A 25,079-nucleotide genomic window follows, 5' to 3' on the forward strand; every position below is an offset into this window, starting at 1 on the left:
GTGTTTGTATTAAGCAGATGATTTTAAACCAAGATTACCGCTGTTTGTCACTGTATCACTTACGCCATCTATTGTTATGGTCCAAATTGCCGGCAATGGGGACTCGGCAGCAGCTTTTTCGTCATTGCTGAGTCCCCGCTGGGTGAAAGTGAAATGCCCATATGCAGACTGGCTGTCACGCATGCACATGACAGCAATAGGCTCCCAGCAACAGAGCAGAGGATGCAGCAGAGGATGACATTGCTGGAGCTTGCCGAAGAGGTAAGTAATGCTAAATACCAGTGGCATTTTTGTTAGTATCACTGTAATATTAACTGAAATATGCTGCTGGTAATCAGATTAGTTGTTGAAAGAAGGTTGTGAGATTGTATAGCTGATTTTAATATATACTTTCAGTAATGAGAAACTACTTTTGAGTGACAATTTTTGTTGTTCCATCTTCTCTGAGAGTTCTATCAAGCCATAACGATTGGGATTACATTGTCTTGATCTGCCCTGCAGTTAGTTAGCTACTCTGCTTTAGTGCATGCAGCCAGGGGTTCGCGGGAGGGGGGACCTTGTTTGCCCAGGTCTGGCCCCCACAGTAACACTACTTACCTGTTACTGGCAGCAGCCTTTCTTCCCTTCTGTGTGCTGGGCTGCAGAGAGTCCACGGAAGCTTGCAGTCTCTCTCTGCCTGCTGTGATGGGGGAGCGATTGCACTGATTGCCAAAACTCCCCCCTTCCCTTTGGATCTGTCTGTGGCACATTTGGTTTTTTGTGGGGGGCGTGGACACATCTCCCCTCTTTGGCCACACCCCCTCCAACACCATCCCCATTCTCTACGGCCCTGCATACTGCAGTGAAAAGTTGAACGCAAGGGACAGGAGGGGGAAAGGGCAGCCTAGTGCTATTCAGTGCTAGACATGCCTCCTAAATGATGCAGGAACACCCTATTGATGTTGTGTAATGTCCACATCCAGGCTCACAATAGGTTGGGAGGTATGGGGACCTCACAATAAAAAGATTTATTCAGTAAATGGCAGTTATATTCATTATTATATTACAATTGTATTATTTACACAAGCATGCAATCATTTGTTTATTAATTTAGCAAATCTACAATAATTGCCGCCTTTGGTAATGAATTCCCTAGTGTGACTGCCTTTACGGTTACGTGGCCCTGTCTGTGCTCTGGGTAATGTTTCCAAACTATGTTACAGCCTTATTCCAAAATGGAATAAATTCATTTTTGTCCTCAAAATTCTACACACAATACCCCATAATGGCAACGTATAAAAAGTTTTTTTTTAGATTTTTGCAAATTTAATTCAAATAAAACAAACTACGAAATCACATGTACATAAGTATTCACAGCCTTTGCCATGAAGCTCAAAATTGAGCTCAGGTGCATCCTGTTTCCACTGATCATCTTGAGATGTTCCTACAGCTTAATCGGAGTCTACCTGTGGTAAATTCAATTGTTTGGACATGATTTTGAAAGGCATACACCTGTCTATATAAAGTCCCACACTTGACCATGCATGTCAGAGCACAAACCAAGCATGAAGTCCAAGGAATTGTCTGTAGACCTCCGAGACAGATTTGTCTCGAGGCACAAATTTGGGGAAGGGTACAGAAAAATATCTGCTGCTTTGAAGCTCCCAATGAGGTCAGTGGCCTCCATCATCTGAAAATGGAAGAAGTTCGGAACCACCAGGACTCTTCCTAGAGTTTGCCGTCCGTCTAAACTGGGAGAAGGGCCCTAGTCAGGGAGGTGACCAAGAACCAGATGGTCACTCTGTCAGAGCTACAGCATTCCTCTGTGGAGAGAGGAGAACCTTTCAGAAGGACAACCATCTCTGCAGCTATCCACCAATCAGGCCTGTATGGTAGAGTGGCCAGACGGAAGCTACTCCTTAGTAAAATGCACATGGCAGCCCACCTGGAGTTTGCCAAAATGCACCTTAAGGACTCTCGGACCATGAGAAACAAAATTCTTTGGTCTGATGTGACAAAGATTGAACTCTTTGGCGTGAATGCAAGGTGTTATGTTTGGAGGAAACCAGGCACCACTCATCACCAGGCCAATACCATCCCTACAGCGAAGCATGGTGGTGGCAGCATCATGCTGTTCGGATGTTTTTTAGCAGCAGGAACTGGGAGACTAGCCAGGATAGAGGGAAAGATCTAATGCAGCAATGTACAGATGAAAACCTGCTCCAGAGCGCTCTTGACCTCAGACTGGGGCGACGGTTCATCTTTCAGCAGGACAACTGCCCTAAGCACACAGCCAAGATATAAAATGAGTGGCTTCAGGACAACTCTGTTAATGTCCTTGAGTGGCCCAGCCAGAGCCCAGACTTGAATCCGATTGAACATCTCTGGAGAGATCTGAAAATGGCTGTGCACCGACGCTTCTCATCCAACCTGATGGAGCTTGAGAGGTGCTGCAAAAAGGAATGGGCGAAACTGTCCAAAGATAGGTGTGCCAAGCTTGTGGCATCATATTCAAAAAGACTTGAGGCTGTAATTGCTGCCAAAGGTGCATTAACAAACTATTGAGCAAAGACTGTGAATACTTATGTACATATGATTTCTTAGTTTTTGTTTTTTTATTAAATTTGCAAAAATCTCAAAAAAACTTTTTACACGTTGTCATTATGGGGTATTGTGTGTAGAATTTTGAGGACAAAAATGTATTTATTCCATTTTGGAATAAGGCTGTAACATAACAAAATTTGGAAAAAGTGAAGCGCTGTGAATACTTTCCGGATGCACTATATACGATAACTGTTAAGATGCACTTATGTGGATCGATTTTGTGAGACCGTTTGGCTTTTTCACACCAAATTTCTGAGACGCTTTGAGAGCAGTGAAATTTTCCAGAAGTGTTATATGTGAAATCACCCAGATTCCCTTGTTTGCCAGGACTCAACAAATATGGCTGCCCACTTATGTATCTATATTGGATTCAGTTATTTGGTGCTCTGGACGAACAGCTGGATCTGCCTATGTATGGAACATTTATGTACTGCTGCTTAGGTAGACTCCCCCTTAAAATTATTTATTGTGAACTAAACCAGTCTGTCTAGCCTTGCTTTGCAGCTTATACCCATAATTTAGTTAATGTCTGATCTATTTATTATCAGGTGGTGCTAATAATGCTGCTGCCTGACAGTAGCCGCCCGCGCTTTCCCCACCAGCAGCTACAATTGTTATTGCTCCGTCGGATCCTCGTCCCCTTATATAACGCAGATTAATCGGTGCAGGATAACTTTGCTAATTTTTGCTTGCAACATTAAAAACGGTCTATGAAAGGCGCAGAAAACACAACATAGAATAAAATATAATAATTTTGAACATCTTGAGAAGGAAAAAAGCCACAAGTGTATTTGGCAAATGAAGACGACTGTCGGCTGAGAAAAACATCTGCAGTTGATGACAGCAAAGCAACTGTTACCATGAAATAAATAAAAGTCACTGCAATCAGTAACCACTCTCACAGAGCAGGGGACAAGTCTCTTCAGCCCACGGAAGACTTTGACAATCCGATTATAAAAGCTGCAAATTACATACTTTTCACTAGCATCAAAAATACTAAGGACAGAGTACAGGCAGAACGTAAACCTTATACCATAAAGGGATGATAATGTGAAAGCTGTTAGACTATTGTTCTGTAAGTTCAGTCTCTTTGTAAATGAGGACAGATGTACACACTTTGGGAAATGCTGTATTTACTATGCACCACATGAACACTCCTATTATGTTTTTTTTGCTTTGCTACATAGCAAGGGACTGTACATTATTGGCCTCACTTACAGTTAGAAGCAAATCCAGCTAAAGGGAAGTAATACCGTGCAGCTTTATAGAGTTCACATAGGTTACTGCTAAGAAGAGAAGAAAGGAATTGTCTGATTTTAGTGCAATGAGGTCCAAAGTGGTAAGCAGAAAAGGTTCCTTTAGGAGAACATTTTGTTCAGTGCTCAGGTACAGAACAAAATGTACAGTGTCCTCATACACCTATTCTTTTTGCACCTTATGGCGTGTCTTAGACGCTTCGCCACGGTAGCGTTTCCCGGACTGTCGTACTTATTTCTCAATTTAGCGTCTTTGTTGCACCATAGCTGCAACCACTCTCACTTATACTGTACTAGACATTTAACATTAGTGTTTTTGTCGCAATGGTGTTGGTATAAAGTCGCAAATTAAGCACAGTGCTGCGCGGCGTTATGCATAGCACGGCTCACTCGTATCGGACTTAGGTCTTGCATTTGTACCCAGTTAGCGTCTGAGTTGCATACAGCAGCTGCATGCAATACCAACACCAGTGTCCAGGGGGGATGCAGTCAAATTACCACCGCCCGGAATGCCGGCCATCGGAATCCCGAAATGCAGACGCCTATCTTTAGCCCCACGCCGAAGTCCTGATGCCTGGCATCCCGAACGAGGTAAGCCGAGGATTGTTAAGTTGTAGCCACGGGGGGAAGGTTAGTTTTAGACACCTCCGGGGGACTTAGGGTTAGGCCCCCCCGGGGAGCGTTAGGGTTAGGCTAGGGGAAGGGGGGATTAGGGTTAAGCATCCTGGCAGGAAGTTAGGGTTAGGCACCCCCCCTGGGAGTGTTAGATGTAGGGTGCGGGAAGGGGGGATTAGGTTTAGGCACCCCCGGGGAGGACTTAGGGTTAGAAACCACCGCGGGAGTTTTAGGGTTAGGCACCACCAAGGAAGGGAAGGGGGGGAGAGGGGAGGGTTAGAGTACTTACCAGCCGCTGTCTGGATGTCCTCCCTTTGGGCTTCCTGCGTCATAATTCAGCCGTTAGTATTTCATACCGATTCGGTCCAGGGTACTTGTGTATTGTACTTTGTTGCGTTAGTGATGACAATAAGGTGCAAATTCGCTACAAAACAGGATACAAGGTGCTGCTTAGTAGCAAAGTCTGTGATGGTGAGGGCTATTTGGTGACATTTAAGGCTAGGTACCAGGGCCGGACTGGCCACCGGGCACTTCTGGCAAATGCCAGAAGGGCCGATGGCCACATGGGCCGGTGTGGCCAAGCGAACGCTCACCAGTCAGCAGAGCCTCCCGGGCGGCACCATGCTCGGCGGGTGGTTTGATGTTTGGCCGCGCGTCACATGCGGCCGTGTATGAGAAGTGCAGTGGGGTGGGAGGAATCCAGACGGATGCCAGTCTGACAGCTGCTTTGAGCTAGAGTGCAGGGCTGCCCGGCAGCACCGCCTCCTGGACGGCACTGCGCTCAGGTTGGGAACATGTGCAGCAGCATCATGATGTGATGACGCGGCCCGATGGTCTGGTGTGAGAAGCGCGGCAGGGGAGGAGTGGCACACAGCTACCTGGCAGCACTGATGTCTCTTTGGATCTTCTAGCTCTCCCAGTGCGGACGGCATCAGGCACGTGCAGGGCCCAGAGTGGAAGCAGGCAAATTGCTTGGGGGGGGGGTGGGGGGTTGGGGCGGCGGCATTGTGTTTTTAATGGTTTATACAGTGGTCAATACTGTGTGGCAATGTTTTTGGGGCATTACTGTCTGTGATTACTTTTTGGCATGATGTCTTACTGAGAGGGGGGTGTTTACTTTTTGGATTGATGTCTTCTGGGAGGCATTGTATGGCATGATATCTTCTGGGGCATAGTGTGGCATGGTGTCTTCTGGGAGGCATTTCTGCATTGGGTCTGGAGGTCAAAACTGCGTGGTATAATGTCTTCTCAGGGGCATTACTGCTTTGCATAACGTGAATTAGGGGCATTGCTACTGTGTGGCATGATCTGCATTTGGGGTACTATTGTGTGGTCATGCACCTCCCTAGCGAGACCATACTTTTTTTTTCTTGTTGGCATACGCCTTCAGCGTTCGCTTACCCTGCTTCAGGTCTGGGGGGCAGTACTTCGTGGTATGATGTCTTCTCTGGGGCATTACTGCATTGCATAACGTGAATTAGGGGCATTACTACTGTGTGGCATAATTTGCATTCGGGGTACTATTGTGTGGTCGTGCCCCTTCTCAGCGAGACCATATGCTACTTTTCGGCGCATGCCGGAGGCGCGCGCTCTCCCTTCTTTGGTTGTGGATGGGGGCACCAATGCTCTTTATGTACACATGGCACAACAATGTGGTGACAGCTCTCATTTGGTGTGCACAGATGTGTCATCCTCTGTGTTCAGTACCCCTGCCTTAAAAAAATCCTACAGTGAACACTATCTAAACCTCAACAATTTCTAAGCTAGGGCTTGGTCAGTTGGTGCCTTTTGTTTGTGTGTGTGACCTTGACCATTGTAGTGCCAGGTTAACAGAACCAACCAAATACCAAATGTCTGATTATGGCACATGTATCAATCCCCTACAGGATGAGCTCTGTAGTGTGAGTATATTAATACAGAGAATGATGTACACTTTTTTTGTTGTTCTAAGATTATATTTGAATAGACTAAAGTGGGAGGAGTCAAAAATAGTAAGGGGAAGAGTCTGTGCCTGGAGCCAGGTGTTGATGCGAGGTGGGCCTGTGTGCTGTAAATGCCATGGCCTATTTTTAGTCCCAGTCCGGCCATGCTAGGTACTGTATATGTGGACACCTGTATGCTTTCTCATGCCCTCACAGCAGGATATCCGTTAGGTATAGAAGAAGGACAAAGAACAAGCACAGTGTAGTCTAAAAACTTAAAGAGAGCCACGCTGTGAAAGTAGAGAGCTCTTTCCCAGCCTCACTACAGTACCTACTGTGATGCTAGAAAGTTCAACATTAAATTTCTTTGTTGGAAAAAGCTAGGATTAGCAGTTCATTGAAGGATTTGTTTGAGTATGCTCTTCTTTTTCAAAAACATAAAATGGATTAATCACTACCAAAGTCTGCCATTCCTCGATTAAAGGAGATTTTTGAGGAGCTCAGGAAATGACTTGTCGATGCTCATCAGGCTAGTAAAGGTTACAAAATGCCATGCAGATAGTGTACAGTACACATGGAGAAATTCAATATAATTGTTACTCTTCCCTTGAGTTGTGTGCATGGGAGGATAGCAAGGGGGAAACCACTGCGCTCCAAGAAGATCATTGCTGCTTGTTTAAAGCTTGATAAAGGCCCCATGAATGAGCCAGATGACTACTGAAAGAAGCTGTTGGCGGATGAGTCTAAAAACAGAATTTTTTGTCTTAAATGGTTTGGATCTATGTTTCCATTGGATCATGATGGATTGCCATCATTGACGGAACTATAAGTAAATTTAAATAATTCAAACAAATTCTACAGGTTATTCATCCATGAACTGAAGCTGAACATAAGAAGGGTCTTACAGCAAGACACCCAAAACACACACTTCAGTCTACTAAAAAATATTTAAAACAGAGTAGCGTTATAGAATGACTGAGTCAAAGACCACACCCTAATCCAGGGCTTCCCAACCACGGTTCTCAAGGCACACTAACAGTCCAGGTTTTAAGGATAGCCGTACTTGAGCACAGGTGTCTTAATTAGTAACATAGTTACCTATTACTGAGGAGTGGAGTCTTAACGTGCCGGTTGGTTTCCTTACTTTAACTGCAGAATAGCCGACCCTGTGGAGGATATCCATCCGGGTTCATCAAAGACCTTCCGGAAGACTGCCAGGAAATCAGGGCTGTCATAACCAGAGGGTCGTTTCTTTCCCATAACCGAGAAGCCCAAGCCAATGCCTCTCCGGACAGTAGCGAGATAACATAAGCCACTTTTGTACTCTCAGAAGGGAAATTCGCCTCCTGGACCTAAAACTGAATCGAGCACTGATTCAAGAATCCTCGACAGCCTCCCATACTTCGAGGGATTCGGAATCCGTAATGGCGCGACATCACCTGCAGCTTGAACTGTCACCATAGGAGGTTGAGCTGGTTGTACCGGAGGTGGCTGAGCGACACCAACTAGTTCCATTAGCATTTGTAGGCACCAGGGACCCCTGCAAGGAGGTTTGGGCTTAGCAGCATCCGACACGCAGGTTGCAGCCCTCAGACTAGGTTCCCTAATACAGGTGCTGTTGATCTCTGGATGGAGTGTAGTACAATGAAGACATATAGCATAGTCGACAATCCGGGTCAAAATAAAACGGACAAGACAGTACCAGGGAGCAGGCATGTGCAGGTCACAGAGGATAGCCAAGGTCAAACCAGAATACCAAGCGCAGTACCAGGGAGCAAACTAAGTCGGGTCATGAACAAAGCCAAGGTCATGAACTAGCAATGAAGTAACAAACAGGAACGCTGGGAATAATGGTGAGGGAACCTACAGCCAGGCACAGGAGTGAATTTAGGCGCCTCCTGTGACCGCACGCTGGAAGGTGTCTGGCCTTTTAAATTAAACAGCGGTGCGCGCATCCCTATGGAAGCCGCGGTGCCTCTATGCTGCTGCTGCTGAATGAAAGGAGTCGGGAGTGAGGACACCAGCAGTGGGCACTGGAGCTTACCCGCCTGCTGCCCACCGCTGTCCAGGACTTCAGCGCTACCAAACTCTGTAAGCAACAGCCGGTGTCCAGCACGCTGCAACAGACTGTTAGTGTGCCTTGAGGACTGAAGTTGGGAAACACTGCCCTAATCCAAAAGAATTGTTGTGGCAAGATATGAAGTGGGGTGTTCATGCAAGAAAGCCCACCAACATCGATGAGGTGAAGGCAACAGCTCTGCAAGGAGCAGTGGGCCAAATTTCCTATGTGTGTCACTTATTGGAGTAATTGCTGTTTAAGGTGATCACACCAGTTACTTATTAATAGAGGTTCATGTATGTTTTCCAAATAAATACTTTGAATATTGGATAATTTTGATCGATAAATGAAAAAGGTCTTCCTTTTGTGTGTTATTTGATTTAGTGGTTTCTCTTTAGAAATGTTTATTATAACTTAGACAAAGGCCTGAACACACATTGTAAAGTCACATTTTATACACAAATTTAGAAAATTCTAAATCGTTCTCAGACTTTGTACCACTGTACCTCTATACCTCTGTACCTCATAAGTCTTATGCTGTGCAAACTGAAGCAGTTCAAATACATTGGTCTACCATGTATAAATGATAGCCTTGATAAAGGGCCTGATTCAGAGATGGGTGAAATTGCAGAGCTGCACACAAGCGGCTGTGCAACAGAGGGTGTTTGTAGAAGACAGACACCTCCTTGCTCCATCTGCGATCCCAGTGCTGCGATTGAGGTTGCAGCCTGGGATCAACATCTCGACCGATGCTTGCTTCATTGGCCAGGCTGTGGACACTGAAGCTTACTGCAGCCTGGCCGGGTCCTGGCAGCAGCGAAGCCAGGAAATCTGCGTCCACTGTCTCTCCTGGGAAACGAGAGGGACGCCACCTCTACGCACCCCAAACGCTGCAGCATGTGAAATCATGCTGCGGTTTGGGGGAGGTCTGCCAGCAAGATCGCAGGACCTGTTCTGCACATGCGCAGAACGGGTCTTGTGCATGCGCAGACCCTAAACCATCGGAGATGTACACTAACCATCGGGTCAGCATTTATCTCAGAATCAGGTCCTAAGACTACATTACAATTACCTTGGTCTCCAATTCCATTGTAATAAGAAAAACAAATGTTGCTTAGCCCCAGTCTGTGTTTTTGTACATTTATAAGGTGATCTGTTCAATGCTAAGTAATGTAATGTAAGGTAGTTATAGCTCTTCTTTCCGTTGGGTGTCACTGACATCTGAAAGGAGGGAGACTTATTAAATAATTATAAACAATTCAAAAAGTTCTGCTGCAAATAACATGATCTACAGGTTGTTGAACTGACAAATGTTAATATATGATTTTTAGTCCTCTTTAAATAAATTGCTACAACTCCTTTAAGAAATGTAGCACCATACAAAGTAGTTTTTAAATGGTGAAACTGCTGTTGAATAGCTATGGGTCCCTGTGTGACTAGAAAAATGGGCAAAAAAACCCCACGTAAGTCTGACCTTTTATTTTGTCTTCACTTTTTCCATGTGAAGTACAGCCGCTGTGCACTGCAGTCATCACTGCTGAAAAGGGAGAGTCACCCATTTGTAAAAGCCAAAGAAAATAACCTCTGGCTGAAAGCCCAAGGCAGCAGCACATCAGTCTTGGCAAGCCACATTCCCTCTAACATAGAGTTGACAGTAGTTGGCCTACTTAGTATGTTCATTCTCCTATACTTTGTAAAACCAGACTTATTTTCATAGGAGTTTAATATACATATGCTAGGTTAGCACTTATGCCAAGAACTTGTCAGTGTCTTTCCTCTCTTCCCCTCTCAAGTCCTGGAGAGATAGAAAAACTAGAAGCTCATTAATATTTTTCACACTTTTAGAGCATCATGTCTCCTTGAAGTAAGTTGTCCACTGGTCACACACTTTAGAATGCAATCATTCATTCCTATTGTTTGATATCTAATTATTAAATCACCCACAAGTACATGGATGACAACAGATTGAATATAATGAAATGTAGGCGGAGGTCCGGCAGAGGTGAAGATCCCGATCGTTAATAAGGTAAGTATACTAACCCTATTTTCCCCCTTAACCCTCCCTTAGTGGTGCCTATCCCTAACCTCCCCCAAAGTGCCTAACCCCCCCCGTCCCCGCAGCCTAAACCTAAGTCTCCCAGGGGGGGTGTCTAACCCTAACCTCCCCCTCGGAGTGCCAAACCCTAACCCCCCCTTCCCGTAGCCTAACCCTCCCGGGGGGTGCCTATCTCTAAGTCCCCCCGAGAGCCCTAACACCTAACCCTACCCCCCCCCCGGCGCCCGGCCTACCTTTAGTTGGGTATACCGGGCGTCGGGCTCCCGGCGTAGGTCTAATGACTGGCATCGGGATTTCGACACCTGTCATTAGTACTTTGCCGGGATTAGACAGTCAGGAAGCCGGCGGTCGTCATTTAGACCGTCGGCTTCCTGACTACATCCTGAACACAGGGCAGCAGTGATTGTGATCGGGTACAGTGGGAGTAGGAAAGCAGGAACACAGGGCAGCAGTGATTGTGATCAGGTACAGTGGGAGTAGGAAAGCAGAAACACAGGGCAGCGGTGATTGTGATCAGGTACAGTGGGAGTAGGAAAGCAGGAACACAGGGCAGCAGTGATTGTGATCGGGTACAGTGGGAGTAGGAAAGCAAGAACACAGGGCAGCAGTGATTGTGATCGGGTACAGTGGGTGATAATAATAATAATAATTTTATTTATATAGCGCTTTTCTCCTAAAGGACTCAAAGGGTGGAATTCAATTGTTTCCAGCCCCCATCGCGCCCGACGGAGCTATTCAATTGTCGGGCGCGATCAGCTGTCAGCGCTCTATTTCAGCTCGCAGCCCCAGGGGGTGAGAGCTGAAATGTGCTAATTGTGACCTATTTGGGCGCCCAAACATCAGTTTTCGTGGTCGCGCCCAGCACTTTGGTCGGGGGTAGCTGCTTTACATGGCTGAACCAGACCACTTTGGGCGCGATTAGCGCGAAAAATGGCAGCATTTGAATAGCGGCCCGCGATCTCCTGTCACTTTAGACGGGAGATCCGGACCGCGTAAACAATTGAATTCCGCCCAAAGTGCTTTGATTCCTGCTGTCTGCTCACAGTGAAATGCAATGTAACCACTGCGGAGACAGATAGCACTTTTTAAGCATGTTAATGCTGCAACATTTTTGCAGGAAAAAGGTAAGAATCATAAAGTTCTGGAAACCTTATAAAGCACATGCAGTAAAAAAGGTTTTTGCTGTGTTTGATCAAAAGGTTAATGTGGGCTAAACAATCAGTCCTTTTATTATTTTACAAATAATCCGATTCAAACTGATCTGATTGTAACGTGTTTAAATACAATATTGATGAACAGAAATGCAGTTGTTTAATGCATGGGGTGTGTGGCCAGCTTTAATCTCTATCTCTGAGTTTCCCTCTTCTGTTCTACAGATATGTCTGATAAATCTCAATGTTTCATTCATATCCCTTCTCCCCTTCAGGCTGTATTGAATATGTGTAAGTCAGAGTTTAAGAGAATATCAATACATTGCTAACTGACTGTCATTTACATTCAGCTATTAAATAGCGGAATACTCTTCCTAGATAGGCTGTTTTGTATTGTGAGACTTGTATTTCTTTGCCTGAATTGCTCAGTCTGTGTTGCCAGTGGATAAATATGAGTCACTGTTTTTATTTATGTATTTATTTGTTTGTTATTTGAAGCATAAAAGTAACAACAGCACAGTAATTTTTTTTCCTTTTTTTTTTTTTTCACACGACTAATTGAGATATGGATGAGTAAACTTCTAATGTTCATTCACTAAAGTTTTTCTTAGTATAATAATGATTTTAACAAGGACAGAGGACGGTCAAAGTTGTCAACTTCATTGTTCTACAAATTGTTCGTAATCTCCTGCAGAGGAAAGAATACCACACGCCTCCCATAGCAGTATATTTACATGGCAGGAATGCCCATCTACATGGTGGATGTCACAGTAATCAGCTTGAGAGTATGAGTGGCAATGAAGAGAATTTTGTGTTTATTCATGGCACATAGCATTCCTCCCAACGCTATAAAAGAGAAACGTAATTAGTCATTACTTGTACACATCTCTGCCAACTTTCTTATGTAATCTTGCACAAGTTTATACTGCTAAAAATATAACAAACTACTCAAAGAGGTAATATAGCAAAGTGTGCAAGGGTTAGTCATTACTGCTGGCTATTATATCTAGGCACTCCATCTACACTGCTTTACCATGTATTGATTTTCTCTGCTAACCGCTTGTACATACTTGGTATTGGTACTGTACTTGTCTGATTGCTGGCTGACTTGGCTTAATATTAATCCTGCTTCTGAGTATGTATTTGGTACTGCATTTGTCTTATTGGGCAGCACAGATGGTGTAATGGTTAGCATTACTGCCTCACAGCACTGAGGTCGTTGGTTCGATACCCACTACGGCCCTAACTGTGTGGAGTTTGTATATTCTCCCTGTGCTTGCGTGGGTTTCCTCCGGGTGCTCCGGTTTCCTCCCACACTCCAAAAATATACTTGTAGGTTAATTGGCTGCTAACAAAATTACCCCTAGTATGTATGTGTGTGTGCATGTGATAGGGAATATAGATTGTAAGCTCCACTGGGGCAGGGACTGATGTGAATGACCGAATATTCCTTGTAAAGCGCTGCTGAATATGTGTGCGCTATATAAATAAATGGTAATAATAATAATCCAAGCCTGACTTTCATTTTGTCTGCCATGAATCTGCACTTGCACTTTGTTTTATCTTAGTCCTGTGATTAATGTCTGGGGCCTTCTGCCATCTAAGATGCCTCAATTATAAACATCACTGTGCTATACTTACCCTCATTTAAATAGTTTTCTCTGGATAGTGGGAGGATGTGGGGGGACATGGTGCAGAGAACTGAGCCATTGTGGCAGTGCCCCCACTGTGGAATCCTGCAATTTGTGGCATCAGGCAGCAAGGATTTAGGGTTAGGCCAAGATGATGTGATTCATGGTACAGTAAATCACATTATCACACCCCAAGAGCACCCACTTCACTGGGAAAGCGGGAGGCATTTGGTAAGTTCATTTCATCAGGAGTACAGGAAAGATCCACCAAAATCCATAATCTCCTGGATATTCATGGACAGTTGGCAAGTATAAACAGTGGACAAGTTCTGGGGGCACCAGTTAGCACATCTTTAAACATGCTGCTTTAAAGTTATGAGGACTTCTATACTTGTAGAACATGCTATCCTAATGCCTGACATTTATCATCATCGAGTGTACCATACTTGCCTATTTTTGAAAAAGCATTTCAGGGAGATTGTGGAAGCAGCAGCGTTAAAGTGGGTGTGTACTGCTACATCTGAGGGGAGTTTCATAAAACTTATTTACATCCAATGTAAATGAGCCCCAGAGCAGTTAGTAAGATCTAACTTGTTGATGAATACACACTGATACTTTTCAGAAAATGCATTGTAGCCATAGGGATCATTGGGAGGAGATGTACGAAGCGTCGAAGCGGTATCAGCGCACGCTATGTGCGCTGATACCGCTTTTCCCCGATGTATGATCGGGGGGTTTGGCGGTATATAACAGGAGCGCTGAGTGCCCCTGTCATTATCAGTGATGCTATCTACAAGATAGCAGCGCCGATAGCCTGGGCAATGTATGAACGGTCAGTTGCCTTGACCGTTCCGCCTGCTGCAGCTGTCGCTATCGACAGCTACAGCTTGGCGGTGCCCTATCCCCACAGCAGGGACAGCGCTGTCCCTACTGCGGTGGCTGCTGGCCGGGACTGAGACACAGCGCATCAGCACTAGGCTGATGCGCTGTGTACTCAAGCAGGGATCGCCGGAGGGGGGCCCGCTCCGGCCGATGAGATGTTTATACATCTCATCGTTAGTGCTTCCTGCTTCGCCTCGGTAACGTGCTGCTATAATACATCTCCCCCATTGTGCCTTATAACCAATGCAGGGAAATTATACTAATGATCCCATTTGAAGGTATATATCTCAGATTTTTTTTTATATAACAGCTACATAATGGGGGTAAGGTGCACTCAGGGAGATTACTAGACTCTTCAGGGAGATTGTTACTATTTCAGGGAGTCTCCCTGACAATCAGGGAGAGTTGGCAAGTATGGCGTGTACCTGTATATATGATATTATTGCAGTCCCCAAAAGTTTAAATCGGTAGCATAGATCCCAGTGTTGTGCCTATTCTCCCAAAGTATTTACCCAAGATGCAAATAACCAATCTGGTCCCCATTATTTGTTATGAAAGAGTATACGGAGGGGTTAGAAGAACACTCATTATCTTTGTTTACAGATAAAGATGGTGACCTTTTATCCTTAATTTTAATCCTTTTTGCTCTTCTAAAATGAATCAGTATGTTTACTGAGTTAGATTTCTGAGGGGTCTGCTAACTGGTTTGTATCCAGGAGGGTTGTGTGTAAAAGATGGATTTTACCACCTCCACCTGCTTTATTTTAAGACGTGCTATAAGGCGCAATTGGGCATGCAAAACCAATTGAATTCCCCCCAACATGTCCAGAATAGAGCTCACCATCATTTCTCCCCACAAAATTATCACCTACCCTCAAATTTCCATTTCAATTCCACCATCACTACAGTTTATTCAGTCCCCCAAATCAGCTTACTCACTTTGCTTCACCCTCTGCTTCAGTCCTTACAACTAATGCTGGGTACACACTGGCAGATATATTGACCGATCAATTGATCGGCCAATATATTGGGTGCCCGTCGGCCAGTGTGTACTAGCGATATGCCTGTGAACTACATCGTTTAGACATATCACGTCATTGTGCTGTGTGTACGGGCGATTAGCTGATCACCCGTACACTAGAAGCAGGACCCGCGGACAGAAGGAAGGTGATGGTTGTTCAGTGTATATGAACAACCATCATCTGCAGATATGTTTGCAGATCACTCGATCTGCAGATACATCTGCTAGGTGTGTACCCAGCTTTACACTAACTCCCCATATTCTCCAGAATCCAATTGAAAGTACTCACCCTCCCCTACAAAGCCCTCAACAACAACACTCTTCATTCAATTGAAATCTCATCCTAAAATCTCATCCCTAAATACTCTCCTTAATGCCTTCTTTGATCAGCATCTGCCTTCTCTCTGATAACCGCCTCTCAAACTGGGTACACACTGGCCGATATATCTGGTGACCGTTGACCAGTGTGTACCATCGTTATGTCTGTGAACAATGTCTGGTCAGAAATTTCTGCAGATATATCTGTCCATCGGCATGTGTGTACGGCTGGTCTGCAGACCATCCATACACAAGTAGCAGGGAGGGGGTGAACATGCCCATGACTCGCCACCCCAACTCAGCGGGACCCGCGGCTGTCTGGAAGATGATGGCCGTTCAGTGTGTATGAACGACCATCATCTACAGATATATCTGCAAATCACTCGATCTGCAGATATATCTGTTCAGTGTGTACCCAGCATTACCCCCACCACAATGACTTCTCTTGTGTTACTACCCACCCAAATGTAGTCAGGAGGTATAGCTGTGCACTCAGTAAGATAGCTATGGACTGGCCAATTTTATTTGGTTTCTAATTTCCTAAAACTGCAGTTAAAGATGACCGGTTATACTGACAATATTTTATACCTAGCTAAAGAGACTTTTTTTTTTTTTTTAATTATGTGTTTGGCACATGAGCAGATAAAGTGACTGATCCATGGTCACTTATACTGTGGTGTGCAATTTATTGGGAAAAAAATAGTTTTCTTACTGGCTTTTGATTATTAAAAAATACATAGAGACATCTTATTAAAATGGCCACCCTCAGTTGCAATAACTTGTCTTACATGAGTTTTCTTTATGTCAGCAGTAAGGAGTTATTAGTCTGCTTGCAGTTCTACCCACTACTATAAGTGTACTCTGTACTATTTTGAATGATGTGATATTTGACCGTATTAAGGGCCTGATTCAGAGCCGGACGCTCTTTGAGAGCTCTCGCTCTGAATCAGGGTGTCCCTGTTTTTTTTTAAAGAAGGCCTCCTGACCGCTCGCTAAGCTGTGGGTGACCACCCACAGCTTTAGCGAGCGGCCAGGTGATGGTCGCGATGGTCACGACCATCGGGGCTTGCGACAAGATCCTTGGGGTAGGGTCTCGTTCCCGCAAGCCCCAGTGAGCTTTCGACTCTAATAGAGCCGAAAGCTCATCCACTGACATCACTCGTGATGTCAGTGGGGCTGCCCCCAAATGGCAGGCGTTCCTTCGGGAACGCCTCCATTTGGCCAGCCAGTCACCCCCCCTGCCTGCCTCCAAAACGGGGCAAGCTGTCAATCACAATCGACAGCTGCCCCGATTTGGTGCGAGACCCGTAGCGATGGAGCGCCCGTCGCTGGCCGGGTCTCACGCATGCACACGCCGCGTCCGGCGTGCGCATGCGCAGTGGGGGACCATCGACCCGCTTGCAAGCGCTGTGCACTCACGAGCAGGTCTGAATCAGGTCCTAAATTCACAGTTACCATTTAAATGTAAATGAATGAACATTTTTAATACGTTGATAACTGTAGCCATGCCCACTGTATTGACCATTTTGCACTGCATTCCACCCACACACATTTGAGGTAATGCAAAGTTTAATGTAACCCCGTTTGTGGATCGTATAGCATCATGTGTGTTTTCATACACATGCACCGCAACAAAGCGTATCCCACTACAGATAATATAGAGTCGCACGCAAACCTACGCATTTTCCACTTGTGACTGAAGGGGTTTAGCTGGGTGGTAACTGGGCAGTCTAACATTGGCTGTGTTCAGTGAGGACATGGCAGTGGAGTTGCGGACTGTGGGCCTGATTCAGAGCCGCTCGCTAGATGCGACGCTCGCACGACGTGTATGCAAATTGCGTAGGCAGTGCTACCGCACAGCAATGCATTTACACGCCCAGTATTTCTTAGAGAGCAATCACATAGTGTATGCAGACACCCACCAGCCTGTTTTAAGGCACTCACTTGTGCACGTCATGTCCAGGAAGTGTATGCAACCATCGGATGCTATCGCAGCACTTGAGGTTGACCATACCCTGCCGCAAGCACTGCGAGCACTTCAGTGTAAAAACTAGCCAGGTGACGTGTACTATGATGCTGTCTTATAATTATGCACACCTCTAAAACGCCGATGAGATGCTCAGACACGCCTGCGTTTGCACCTCCACTCCCCCGTTTTTAATGGCCAGCCCCTGTTACCACCTACAAACGGCTTCTCCTGTCACTCACTCTGCTGGGCTGTCTATGTGCAGCGAGCGAGTGCATTGTGAACTTTCGCTAAGGTATCCGCATGCGTACACTGCATACACACTACATACCATCGGCAACAGTGAGAGTATGCATCTTAGCGAGTGGGTCTGAATGAGCTCCTATGCACCATACCTTCCTACTTTTGAAAAAGCATGTCAGGGAGATTGTGACAGCAACACCTACCAGTGTGGTGGTAAAGTGGGTGTGTACTGATACATCTGGGAGGCGTGCTATGAAATTGATTTTTACATCCAAATGTAAATGAGCCCCAAAGCAGTTAGTAAGATCTACTTGAAAACACACTGATACTTTTTCAGAAAATCAATGTAGCCATAGTGATTATTCTGCCTTATAACCGGTACAGGGAAATGATACTAATGATCCCATTTGAATGTATATATCTCTGTTTTATATATATATATATATATATATATATAACAGCTTCAAAATGGGGGTAAGGTGTAATCGGGGAGATTGCTAGACTCTTCAGTGAGTCAGGGAGATTGTTACTATGTCAGGGAGTCTCCCTGACAATCAGGGAGAGATGGCGAGTATGCTATGCACAGCTCTGCGTATGAAAGAATAATTCCGTCTGCTTTCACATGCGCCAAGGTTAGGGTTCGTGCACAGGAGCATTAATAATGATAACCAAATATACGGATAGGCAGGCCTGACTGCAGGGTCGCATACATCTCTGTTGAAAACCCGTATTTTCTCCATGAGCGCTATGTGAGAGCAATTACGCCCGACTTGTGTTCAGCTCTGCATCAGCTCCATCCTCGCGACTGGTACTAATTATTATTTTTTTTTTTTAAGTAGAGACCTTAATGCCGTTTTATTGAATCTAGTGCTATAATACAGTAAATGTGTCACTTGGAACACTTGTTTTGTATTACTACCTAATATTTTAATCAGAAATAAAGCACATATTGGTTCTGAAAACATGTAATAAAACTCCAAATATATATTGAAACATTTTCACTCTATAGATCTCAAGATATTTGTAATTTTTGTGCACTTGTAATGTAATTCCCCACAGGTATGTCATTTTCCTTCTGCGGTTTGTGCTCTCTGAGCGCTGTTGAGCTGCCAAAATAGCTAATCATTGTACATGCAGTGTAAATGTTCTGGCTCCAGGAGTGAAAAGACTTATTTTTTGTTGACTTAGAAAAGTTTGATAGCAGTTTGTTGCAGTGGCTTCTTATGTGTTTTTTTGCACTTGCTGTGGTGAGTGTGTGTGTGTTTATGTATTTATTTATTAATTTCCAACTGTGTGTACCCTTCTGTACATGTGCTTGCTTTCCAAAATGCAGGAAACATCTCGGTACCTTAAATGAGTAGACAGAAGCACAAATTGTGTCTGTGAAGAGGACACGTTTACTTAAAATCACTTCACTGCATACTTACCTACTCTCACTCAACGACCGGGAGCTCCCGAAAATTGGGTGGCTCTTCCGGCCGTCCGGAAAAGTGAGCAAGTATCCTGCAGCCGGCCGTCAACCGTCCCCAGCCGCCTATTTATAGGTTGCAGTAGGCGGGCCAGGGATTGCAGATGGTGCGATTTGCGCTGAATCACGTCATCGTAGCCACGCCCCCCACTGTACAATGCCAGTAATCTATGCATTGTGAAGTGGGGGTGGGGTGGCCACAATGGCCAGAAAGTTGCCAATTATGCTTCACTGGTTTTGTTCTGTGGCTCCTTCTCTTTAGTATAGTGCTCTTCACAGCTACTAGTTTTGATTTTTGTTTTAAACTAGTTATATTCGTATGTTTGATAATGTATTCATTTGAGCACGCCTGAAACTTTCCTCCTAAGTATTTTGCTGTTTGATAAACCAGGTTTGTTTTGATATTCATGTTTACCAATGGTAATCAAGCTAGGGTTGTCCATTAACGATCCACCAGTTGATGGTTTTCAAATCGTCGGTATTCCTGGGTTGCGTATGTGCAGACCGCAGCCACCTTTCGTCCTTCGGCCCTCTGCCACCATTGGCAAACTATTTGCTATTGGTATTGCTAACCACCAATGGTTGATGGCCATAGTTCAACCCAACTGCCAGATAACTAAAGCTGTGAGGAATATGGCCACATAATTGAACCGGTCTGTTCAAAGGAGGATTGGAGTTAACAACCCGATTGCAGAGGGGCACATTTGGCTTATGACCCCCCACACACATGATCGTATTATGTACTGTTTTATTGCTTCTTAAGTTATCTAGAACATTTGGATGCTTCTAAAACAACATACCACTTTCTGTTTTGTTTATTGCCTGATTTAAACGCACCAGTGTTTTCATTTCACTTTCACTATAATTAATTTATTCTAGAAGATTAATGTGCAGTTTTCATTTTTGTTTTACAGATGGAAGAGAAGAGGAGGAAATTCTCATTAAGCAGCGATGACTCGGACACAACTGACAGTAAGACACTAACTTTATGGCTACTGTGGTATAAGAAATAGGTTTTCAAATTTAAGAAAACCACCGGCATATGTGGTGACCTTTTTGCTAATTTTATAAGATGGTGCAAGCATGTTAGATACAATAAGGTATTAAAATAGCTTTTCTACCATCAAGTAAGAACCATATCTCAGATGGCACAATTATATGGGTGGCAGAAAGTCTGTCTCCCAACCTCACAGTCCAATGTGCATCTTTTCAAAATCCCACGGTGGCGGATGCAGGAGCAGGGATTAAGGTAAGTGGCTTTTTTTTTTTTTTTATTACAAGCAGCACTACAGGGGCATTATATGGGGGCACTACTACACGGGCATTATAAGGGGGCACTACTACAGGGGCATTATATGGGGGCACTACTACAGGGGCATTATATGGGGGCACTACCACAGGGGCGTAACTATGGGGCACTACTACAGGGGCATTATATGGGGGCACTACTATATGATTTCCTTCCTTTCAAATCAAGGGGTAACATCGGCATATATATGTATTTTTTGGGGTAAATTGGAAAAAAGCTCCCTGACCACTGTGTTAGAAAGACAATTCATACTTTTCAACTGCCTGGCTTGTATCCTATCTTATAAAGGAATGAAAAAGCATTATTTTGCGGCACAGGAGTCGTCAGCTCAGTGGCTACTAGAGCACCCACAATATTTGTGCTGCCGCTACCACTAACCACAACTATGTATGGCATTTTCCAGTCATATGGAAGTGGTAAGGTGAGCACCTATCATCATGATAAAAGTTGGCCCCTATGTATTATCAGCATTGTGCCACTTTCTAAAATTACCAAAGTTGGATTTTGTTGTCGCCAAAAGTGCCAAAAAAAGGCTTAGAACAGAAATACATTGTTGGCAAAGTCGTTAGATTTCCGTGTGGCGTTCTGCTGAGGAATGCTGCGGTGACAGCTAGCTGCCACAGATAAGGAAGCTTTCAGATGGGCACATAGTCAAGCATGTGGGATTCCAGGAGTAGGTGTAGCTACAGATGCAGAAGGGCAGGGAGCAGGGGCGTAGCTAACATTTTGTGGGCCCTGGAGGGGCCCCCATGCTAGAGAGTAGGACAATTGTGCTTACCTGCTAACTTTATGTTCAGTTATGCGGCGTCAAACACAGTCTCTGTTCGTCCATGCTACTTCTGATCTGCAGCTACTTTACTTGGGGAGGGGGCAAAGACAGTAAGAGATGGGGATGGTAGCTCAGTGGCACACATGGTGAGGTGACTAAGAGGCATACATGGAGAGGGTGGTTTTAGAGTAAGAGATGGGGAGGGTGTCTCAGGCACACATGGGGAGGTGTGTTCAGAGGAACACATGGGAGGGTGGTTCAGAGGAACACAAGGGGAGAGAGGTTAGTGGCACACATGGATAGGTGGATTCAGAGGAACACATTGGGAGGGGGTGGTCAGTGGCACACACAGAGGTGGGTTCAGTGGCACAGTATGGAATGGAGGTCAGAGGCACTCATGGGGAGATGGTATGGCATGGATGGTAAGAGGAACATTATGGGACAGTATCAGGCAAACTATAGGAGAGATATGGGATAGCGATGGCCATCGACCATCAATGATTACCAAACATCAATGGTCACACACTGATGGCTGTTGGTTTTGCCGGGACACGGAGTATAGCCCACCCCCAAATTTGATTGGCCCACTGCCAGGTTACTACTAGAGCAGGGCTGACCTATGGTAGGTGAAACCGTCAATAGTTTCATGCCAATGGTTACATGCCATCGAGGTTAACTACCGATGGTACCATTGATGGTTAACCCACTGATAGATTTCTCTAATATGGGGTGAGGCAAACATGGAAAAGTAACTGTGATACTACTAAGACACTGAGAGAATAAAGGAGGACAGTTGGAGGTAGGGATACATGTGAATAGAGTCGAGTTAAGCAGTAGGGGCTGGTCTCTAAAGTGAAGCCTTCTCTGAGAGGGGGCCCAGGGGAAAAGAAGTTCGGTACCCCCATCCATAAACTAGATGAACACTGTGACCATATCAGTCAGGAGCAGTGGCGTAACTAGGGTATTTGGAGCCCAGGTCAAATTTGAAAAGGGAGCCCCCCCCCCCAACATCCCGATATGTGCGCGCGCCTTAGGCGTGAGCGGAAAGAAAATGGGCGTGGTCACTTAAAAATGGGGCGTGTCAACATGACACACCCCTTTATTTTCACACTGAACATTCCTATCCATATGCACCTTAAGCCCAGTAGTACCCCTTATACAGTACCCCCAGTATGCAGTTGTGGTCCCTCTTATGCAGGCCCATAGTAGTGCCCCTTATACAGTATCCCCAGTAGTAGTCCCCCTTATACAGCCCCCAATTAGTTCCCCTTACTCAGTGCCCCCAGTAGCAGTCCCCCCAAATGCAGTGCCCTATGTAGTGTTCCCCCTTATGCAGTGCCCCCAGTAGCAGTCCCCACAATGCAGTGCACCCAGTAGTGGTATCCCCTTATGCAGTGCCCTTTATATAGTGCCCCCAGTAGTAGTCCCCCCCCCCTATGCAGTGCCCTTTATATAGTGCCCCCAGCAGTAGTCCCCCCCATGCAGTTTTCCCAGTAGTGGTCCCCCTTATGCAGGCACCCAGTAGTGATCTCCCCCCTATCTAGTGCCCCCTGTAGTGGTCCCCGCAGTGCCCCTAGCAGTAAGCCCCTTATATAGTGCCCCCAGCAGTAGTCCCCCCCCCCCCTCCCATGCAGTGCCCCCAGTAGTGGTCCCCCTGATGCAGGCCTCCAGTAGTGACCACCCCCCTATCCAGTGGTCCCTGTAGTGGTCCTTCCTGTTATTGCCCCCAGTTGTGGTCCCCCCAGTGCAGTGCCCCTAGTAGTAGGCCCCTTTTATAATGCCCCCAGTAGTATCCCCCCCCCAAGTAGTGGTACCCAGTTGAGGTTTCCCCTTCTGATTAAGTGCCCCCTGTAATAGCCACCCCCAGTAGAGGTCCTCCCAATAATGGTGCCCCCAGTAATAGCCGCCCCCAGTAGAGGTCCTCCCAATAACGGTGCCCCCAGTAGTAGCCACCCCCCCGTTGTGCCCCCACCCCGTAGAGGTCCTCCAGTAGTAGCCACCCCCCTCCCCAGTTGTGCCCCCAGTAGTGCTGACAGGTTTTTAAAAAAAAAAATATAAAAGCATACTTACCTGAATTCACGCTGCTGCTCCGGACCGCGACACCTCTCCCGCCGCCCGCCAGTCCTCCCGGGCTGGCGCGCTCAGCATAATGGGAGAGACGTCATGATGTCATGACGTCTGTCCCATTACCCACTGCAGGAGCCGGACGGAAGTCCGGCTCTTGCAGTGGGTGCTGCAGCAGTCAATGAGAGTCTATCTGACTGTCATTGGCTGCTGTTTAACACACGCATCACCGCCAGCGCTGGTGACGATGCGTGTGTTATGCACAGCCTGTGCCCGCCTCCTGGCGCTATTGGGCAAGCGCTCAGGGGGAGGGAACGGGCTCAGGTGTGCAGGTGTGTGTGTAAATATGTAGTGCTGACCGCACTCACTACGGTCGGCGCTACACTGGTGGCTAACTAGGGCGGGCCGGACCTTGGCCGGCGGCGCCCCCCTGTGCCGCCGGTCCCACGGCACCCAGGGCACGCACCCTGCTCGCCCTGCCCTAGTTACACCACTGGTCAGGAGGTCTGCATACGCTGATGGTCCCGGCAGCAGACATTTTCCTTTGACTAAGGGGTCTGTTTACTAAGAAGTGTTAGGAGACAAAGTGAAAAGGTGCCAACCAATCAGCTCCTAACTGCCATCTCACAGGCTGTGTTTGAAAAATGGCAGTAAATAGACTCCTAAGAAGCAGTTTGCTGCCGGGACCATCAGTGCCAGCAGTCCTTACCACATACATTTACACAGACCAAAGTTGGCCTGGCTACGAAGTCCTGTGTAGCTCCACCCCCATTCTCGTGTTGCTCCAACCCCATGGTGACATAGGGGAAGTCACCAGAGAAGTTAGAGCAAGAGAGCAATCATCTGATCAACTGCAGCAAGTTTGTTAGGCCAGCGCTGTGGCCGATTCCTTACAGCTGGTCGCACAAAGTGGTGAGTGAGGTGAGCTGGGTGCATGGGGACGGGTCCTGTAGGTTCTCCTGGCCCCATATCAACTGTACCTATGGTAGCTACACCTTTGGCAGGGAGGTATTTTTAAAGCAGTATAATGTAGTCAGACTCTGGATGGCTAATGCCTGATTGGTTGCTGTGCGTTGCAGCACTTGTATTTATTGCACTGTTTATTAAATACCACTTGCTGGTACATCAGCTAGAGGTCTCTCACTAATTCCATGTATGCTGTACAGGGCAGGTTCTACACATTGTAGAGCTCTTGGCGAAAGTTTTCTTTGGCCCCATGAGTTCGGGGGGGCGTGGCCATGGGCCTCCCAAAAAAAGACATAAAGAAAATAAAATACTAAATAAAAAACTAATTGTGGTGCTTCTGCTGCTCCGAGTCCGTCCTCAGACACACCCGGCATTTGGCTCCGGCATTCTGGGAGACATTGGGAGGGAACAACTGCACATCATGGCGACGCCGCAGTTTATTACTGTCTATAATGGTGGCGCCGCAGCGGACAAAAGCAGGTAGTCAGATTAGATGGTACCAGCGGGGTGACTGCGGCCGCGCTCTTATGGGTATTGATGGTGTTGGTCCATCTGTTTTGGGGTGGTTTCAGTTAAATAATCTGGGAAGAACCACCTCAAAATTTCTGTAAAGCTGCTGCATCTATTAGGTGAATAAGCACAACACATGTCTACTGAGGGCAATCATTGAGAATTCTTTATTATTTATTTATAAAGCAATATTATCTATTCATAATATAAATAATTGTTAATTGGTGTTTAACATTTTTTTTTTAGGGCTTGGGAACCATTTTTTATTTTCTGGCAATAATAAATGTATC

General features: G+C 45.8%; 1 protein-coding gene across 1 annotated transcript in view; it reads left to right on the top strand.

Annotated features, from left to right (window-relative positions):
* Positions 1 to 25,079, top strand: part of JADE2 (jade family PHD finger 2) — a 490,240-nt gene that overhangs the window by 88,810 nt on the left and 376,351 nt on the right. The window contains exon 2 of the mRNA XM_088451347.1: positions 20,086 to 20,143. Coding sequence (XP_088307473.1) covers positions 20,086 to 20,143 — 58 coding nt within the window. The remainder of the gene's footprint in view (positions 1 to 20,085; positions 20,144 to 25,079) is intronic.

Source organism: Taudactylus pleione, unplaced genomic scaffold (assembly GCF_031769625.1).
Source record: "Taudactylus pleione unplaced genomic scaffold, aTauple2 ptg000025l, whole genome shotgun sequence".
Taxonomy (NCBI): domain Eukaryota; kingdom Metazoa; phylum Chordata; class Amphibia; order Anura; family Myobatrachidae; genus Taudactylus; species Taudactylus pleione.